Here is a 6,732-nt window from a genome sequence, read left to right as displayed (position 1 = left end):
TTTCGAGTTCAGATCGGGAGCAGAGTGAGAAGATATACCAAAATAATAATTAAGTTAAAAATCCAAGGGCAAAACTCTAACCTGTCTCTCAGCAAGGGCAGCGTTCAGCAGGAAGATCCACGATTTAGCCTGCCTGTGTTAGCTCCTGGAAAAAATGAGAGCAGCAGAGGATGAGACCAGCAGCACAGCAATCCATAAAGGTCTATTTCTGATGAACACCTGCCCCCAAGAGGGCATTGTGCATATGTACTTCACGGCTCCCAGGCACCCACCACCCGTCTGGTCAGCAGGGCACGGGGACAGCATTGCCATCGTCCCTCTGCCCCAGCTCTAGCCTGGGAAGCGAGGAGAATGCCTCGTTCCTGCTTTCCATCGATTTCTTTCAGGAATCTTTTTCGGGAAAGTCACAAGCAAGCCAGCAGCTCAGTCAACGCAAGGTCTCCTGCACAAGGACACACTCTGCTGTTCCTGAGACCAGCCCCATCTCCCCGGGCTGACTCTGCAGACACCTTCAGGGAGCGTTTGAGGACATGAGTCCAGAGCAGCTCCTGAGAGCAGCCTCCGACAGCTCCCACACCACTGCAACACAGCCTCATAGCCACGGCCCTTCACCAGCCACTTTCCAAGTGTGTGTACCACAGACTGGCACGGCCTAATTACAGGCCAGGTTCTGCAGTCCTTAATTGGACGAAAATTAATTACAGCGTGCCAGACAACTCATCCTCTTCCTGAATACATAATGCTCTCTGATGAGGCTCTACACAGACAGGTAAGTAAATCAGCGTGAGGAAGAAATTTAAGTGGCATTCATTTGGGACAGTCAAACCACAACACACTTACCTGCTTTTCTAACTTAATTGTACGTGGCTTTAACTCCATGCAGGGAGAAAAGCTGCTCGTTTCCAAACTTCCCTCCTGACCCCATCGCCACACAGCTCCCATGTCATTCCCAACCCCTGCCCAAGGGGGACTTGCTGTGTTCAGCTGTGTCCAGCAGTTCTGGGGCTCGTCACTTCCAGCCTCCCATCCCACATGTCTCTGATTACATCCAGACTTATTAATGCTCTTTATTAGCTTACTTAGCAGGCATGATTTTGCTCAGCTACTCTCCCCACCGTAACGCATTATTTTGCTGCGAAATGCATTCTGAGATGCACATTTGAAGCAGCACACAAAATAATTATAGCGGTGCTTTAATCCTATCGGGGGACAAAATAATCACACTAGGAGACAACGATGGTGGCAAAGGTAGGCCCTGACAGTGCAGCTTCACGTCAGATACCCACGCGGTGCTGCGTAAGTGGCACCACCACCCTGACTTCCCTTTGGTGTCTGAACAACCTTGGTTAACCAAATGAATGCCCGTAGGGTTTTCTGTTCAGCATTTATCTCGTTCTGCTGAATTTTTAGGGAACCCCTTATCAGTCCTTGCAACCAGCCTCACAGACTTCCTGCGTTTGAGCACAATATGGGCAAGATCTGATGGCAAACCACTGTGGGGAATCATAGCCAGAGTATTTTAAGCAAACACCAAATCCCAAAATGAGAGGAAAGAAAGAATGAGGAGCATGTTACCATGCACAGCACTCTACCTGCAGCATTGCTTTCTCCCTCGCTAAGGTGCTGGTGAGGAGCTGTGAGACCATGGCAAATCCAGGCTGCAGCTGTACACGCACGGCTTTCACAAAGCACTCGGAGGTGAGGCTTTGCACTTTGCTGCTTTTTGCTTCTGTGCCTTCGATTTTCCAGGTCGGCTTAATAGCAGCGCCTAAAATAACCCCACAGGCAGTTGGATTTTGCAGGGAAGGATTGAGGGCAGCAACAGCACTCCAGCTCCCAAGGCAGCTTGTGTCCAGCACGCTTTTCACGGGATCTGCCCCATTTTTCCTACTGCCCAGACACCAAGCAGGCCAGAGCTTGATTACCTTTAAATAGGTCACTAAACAGAGCTTGGCAAGCGAGGGGCAAATAACATCAGTAGCGAAGTGGAAGCACCTGCCAACAGAATAATGTTCTTTACTGCTTACGTCCCAGCTGGGACGAGACAGCCTCACCTTTGTTTGCTCCCTCTGGTGCTAAGACACAGGTTGTAAGGCAGCTCCAAGGTACCTGCAAAAAAAATAACAACCTGCCAGCAGGATGCCCTGCAGCCCGTACCCAGCCGGGTCAGGTCACAGGCCTGCACCTGCGAGGAGTGGGAACATTTTGGGGGCAGAATTTGGAGCCCTCCGAGGCGAGGTGCTCCACGCTGCATACCTGCAGAGCGCTCGGGCCCCATGCGTGGTTAATTCAGAAATCTTCCTGAAAATAAGCATCTGAAAGCCCAGGGGCTCAGCTTCCTTCTCAGGCACCCGTCTGAAACACACCCGTGTGACCCGGGTACCACGGGCAGCAGGACCTGCTGTGGAGGGATTGGAAAGAAAAGAGATTTTTATATTTTTCTACCAATAAACGTTGAGCCAGCAGCTAACAAGGCAAAAATCCACTTCCCAGTAACCTACGCACAGCACAGCACGAGGAGCCCAGGTGTCTTTCCTCCTCCTCTGCCCGTCAGTATCCTGCAGACACGAAATCCCTCCTGTGGCTGCCTTTCCCTGGAGCTCCTTCCCAAAAGTCCCCTGCCGTGCTGCAGAGCCGGCTGAGAAGAGGGCCGGGCAGCAACGCCTGCATGGCTGCAAACCAGCCCAGCTCCTCTCGGCTTAGCCCGCAGCGTACAGGAGGGGGAGCATTTGCTGCAGTATTTGCTGCAGGACTTGCTGCTTCCCCGTGCCCACCTGGGCTCGCTCTCCCATCCCCCTGTTAGGGGAGGACTCCTTGAATCATTTCTCAGCCTGTATGTGTCTCCCTCAGCCGAGCTTGGCCACAAAATTACCCCTTCCCCTTTCAGCATCACTCGTTGCTTCTTCAGTTTTCCCACCCCGCTTTAGACAGCGTCTCCTGTTATTACAGGGGGCTTCAAAGAGGTTTCCCGTAAACAAGGATTTGATCTACAAGCTTTGGGGCACGCACATGGCTTGAACTCCATCTCCTGTTTCGGGAGCCACACCAAGCATCAGCCAAACCCCTGTAGCTACACGCGCGTCCTCCTGGCCAGCAGATCGCGGGCAGCTGAATTTTCCTGAGATGTTCTGGTAGTAAGAAGGGAAGGAAGGCCCGGTGTAAGCATTTTCCCTTATAAAAATATCCAATTTCATTCATTCGGTTCTATATTCAGCAGATAACACTCAGCATCGTGATCGCTGCCCGTGGGAGCCAGGGCAAAGCAGCCCCACAGCACGTCTGGAGCTGTGTGTGCGCAGCTCCACCGCTTTCATCTCAAGTGACCTCGCAAGGCTGACAAGCTGGGCTCACGAGAGGCCTTTTCTCAGCCTTTGGTTGAGTCTCACCCCTCGTTAGCACCCATTTAAGCAAAATATATATTCAAAACTTAAAAACAGCATCCGGGACCGTGGATGTTTTGTGGTCCTGGGCTCCTTTTTCTAGCCAGAAAGGCAACGTTTCAGCTCATCGTCGGATAATTCTCTTGAAAATGCAAATGAAGAGGAGAAAAATGGTTTTAAAAACACCTATGTAAATAAATATATAAAATAATACGTATTTGGCAGTGAGAGCTCTCCCCGTGTGTGCACGGACGTGCTCTGGACAGCTGTGGTGGGCAGCAGCGGACACCCCCCGTCTCACAAAGGCTCTGCCCCACAGTTCTCCGCCCCATCACAATGCCCGGGTGAGCCCCGAGGCCCGCAGTGGCAGCTGTGGGGCCATGGGGGGAAAGTGAAGGCCACCGAGTGCCACGCGCCATGCGTTGAAGTCCTCGAGCCCTGAAGCAGAAGGCCCGCTGTGGTGAGGCCCGCTGGGATCGCTCGACATGCCGAAAACCGACGCGGGCGAGAGGCTGCTCTGCGAGCTGGGCTACAAGCTGGGCCAGACCCTGGGCGAGGGCAGCTTCTCCAAGGTGAAAGAGGTCACCTCCAGCAAGTACAAGGTCCCCTTGGCCGTCAAGGTGGTGGACCGGCGCCGAGCCCCCCCGGCCTTCGTCTACAAGTTTCTGCCGCGGGAGCTCTCCATCCTGCGCAGGATCCGGCACCCCAACATCGTGCGCATCTTCGAGCTGATCGAGGTGTGCAACGGCAAGCTCTACATCGTGATGGAGGCGGCGGCCACCGACCTGCTGGAGCTGGTGCAGCGGCGGGGGAAGCTGCCCTGCGTCCCCGAGGCCCGCGACATCTTCGCCCAGGTGGTGGGGGCCGTGCGCTACCTGCACGACCGCAACCTGGTGCACCGGGACCTCAAGTGCGAGAACGTGCTGCTGGCCGCCGACGGCCGCCGGGCCAAGCTGACCGATTTCGGGTTCAGCAAGGAGGCCGGCACCTTCCCGGAGCTCAGCACCACCTTCTGCGGCTCGGCAGCCTACGCGTCCCCCGAGGTGCTGCTGGGCATCCCCTACGACCCCAAGAAGTACGACGTGTGGAGCCTGGGGGTGATGCTCTTCGCGATGGTGACCGGCTACATGCCCTTCAACGACGCACGCATCCGCAGCATGCCCCAGCAGCAGAAGCAGGGGGTGCTGTACCCGGAGGGGCAGCCCCCGCTGCCGGAGCCCTGCCGAGCCCTCATCGCCCAGCTGCTGCGCTTCAGCCCGGATGCGCGGCCCAGCGTGGGGCAGGTGGCCAAGAACAGCTGGCTGAAGGGGGACATCTGAGGGAGGAGACCCTCAGGGCGCTCACACCTTGGCACAATCAATGCTGTAGAGGAAAAAATAGGTGTTAATTGATTGTTTCCAGCTGCGGGCTGTGGGCGGGATTGAGCTCGACGCGTTGGCGAGGCCGCCTGGTGGTTCAGGTGGTGGTGGTGGTGTCAAGAAGGCGGCCGTGCCCCTTCACAAAGGGGACAAATGAGCCCACTGCATGTCAGGCTTCAAGCCACACTGACCGTGGTGAGCAAGGGCTAAGAGCAAACCCTCGAGCTGCTCACCCCAGAGCACCTCCGGGGGCCAGGTCTGAGCTCTCCCACCGAGCCAGCCTTGTTTGCCACCTAAATGGGTTGAGATGAGGTGGGGGAGAAGCGGTGGTCCCGTAAATCACTACTGCAGAGACAACGTCCTTTATATTCTTTATATACCACCCTTTAGATCTCACGGGGGTATTACAAAACACAGATCCACAGCAGAACCTCTGCAGGCAACCCAACAGCATCACAGAGCCACAACTTTTACTGCGGATTCGAGATCCGTGCCTTAACTTCAGCCAGATCTCGCAGATACTGGATCTTGCCAGCATCTGACATCTCTGCCAAGAGATACCTGGTGAGAAAGAAATGCCACTGGCTGTGGATAACACTGAAATGGGACAGAAGGAAAGATGCAAGGTAAAGGAGCACTGCTCTGCTCACACCAGCTTCCCCGCTCCCACACAAAGGTACCGGTTACTCTGCAACCCCCCAAATCCGCGACGTACGCCAGCTGCCAAGCCCCACGTTCAGCCAGGTATTTAAAGGCAGGAGCTGGCATCTGAGATGCCAGATGAGGAGTTTCAAATCCCCTTTAAATGAGTTCCAGCCGAGCTTCCACAGAAATGAAAGTCCAAGAGAAAATGTCCAGCTGGGTGGTCTGCTCGTCCCGGTGTCGCTGGTGCCCCGTGAGCTCACACAATGCAGCCTTGGCAGCGGCTCCCCCAGCGAGGGCACGTCTGAAACGAGCAGACGAGCCCACGCGGTCCTGCTGGAGGAGAAGGAAACGTCTTTCGTAACACAAACATTTTGGGTCTATTAAAAGCAGCGGCTTAAGTAGAACAAGATGTGGCAGCAGAGCCAGCCCAAGGCTTTTCAGCACATGGGCTACGGCAAATTTTTGCCACCCCCGGAATGAAGATTTACTTTGCTCTCAAGGCTTGCAGCTGCAAAATAAATCTTCACAGCAGCAGAGTCCAAAGCGGACAGAGAAAGGGATGGGAAGGGTGTCCTGGGGCCATCCGTGGCTGGGGAAACAGGCTTAGGAAGGATCAGGGGGCCGCTAGGGATGGAAAAGAACAGAGAAGCTGAAAGGGTGTGGGAAGAAAATTCAGGGTGGCCAGAGTTGCAGCAAGGCTCTTCTACGGACTGCAGTGTCTGGGGGAAGGTGGCTGCTGGGCTGGGGGCAGGCGTTAGATAGGGCTGTGGATGTATTTCCAAGGGAAGGGCTGCCACAGGTGAAGCCTGAGAAATCGGTGATCCTTTAAAAGGGAAAACGCTCCCATGTGAAAAAACCCCGCGTGGCGGTAGAGGACATGGATCAGTTCAACGGGCTCCTGTTTGTGGTGTTTGAGCTTGGAATCCACAGTTGTCATTAAAAAAACAAAATAATCGCTTGCTCTCTAGACCGAGCAGTAATTTCCATCCTGTCAGGCTACTGCCAAATGGTTAAGAGTTAGCCTGACATTGCTTCGAGACTGTGAGCCTTTTATTAGGGGAAGTCACAGGACTTGGGAAAACGTGGCCGTGCAGCACATACCCACATTGGGTTTAGACCCAATAGATGCCCTGTGTTTGTCCTTCCAGCTGGTCAGGAACAAATATTTTCTGTCCGTGTGAGAGCACTGCCAAGAATCAGTTTTGTGTGTAGTGCTGGTGAATCCCGGGCGCGAGTACGGTGGATACAGGTAGGTAACCCGTGAGCATAAAGCCTGTACAGCAACACAGGATCATAAATAGGAGCTTTTGCTGATTCGCTTTAGGCTGTAAAACTTGCATTTATAAACA

General features: G+C 54.2%; 1 protein-coding gene across 1 annotated transcript; it reads left to right on the top strand.

Moving 5' to 3' along the window:
* Positions 1-1,422: 1,422 nt before the first annotated feature.
* On the top strand, positions 1,423-4,699 carry TSSK6 (testis specific serine kinase 6). Its single transcript, XM_068686554.1, has one exon. It carries the CDS (start codon positions 3,866-3,868, stop codon positions 4,697-4,699), a length of 834 nt encoding a protein of 277 aa, XP_068542655.1. The 5' UTR covers positions 1,423-3,865.
* The last annotated feature ends 2,033 nt before the right edge of the window (positions 4,700-6,732 follow it).

Source organism: Anas acuta, chromosome 6, assembly GCF_963932015.1.
Source record: "Anas acuta chromosome 6, bAnaAcu1.1, whole genome shotgun sequence".
In the NCBI taxonomy this organism is placed as follows: Eukaryota; Metazoa; Chordata; class Aves; order Anseriformes; family Anatidae; genus Anas; species Anas acuta.
This window is presented reverse-complemented; position numbering and strand designations above follow the sequence as displayed.

Coding starts and splice junctions, on each gene's coding strand:
- TSSK6 (XM_068686554.1), top strand. CDS start 3,866: ATGCCGAAAACCGACGCGGGCGAGAGGCTGCTCTGCGAGCTGGGCTAC.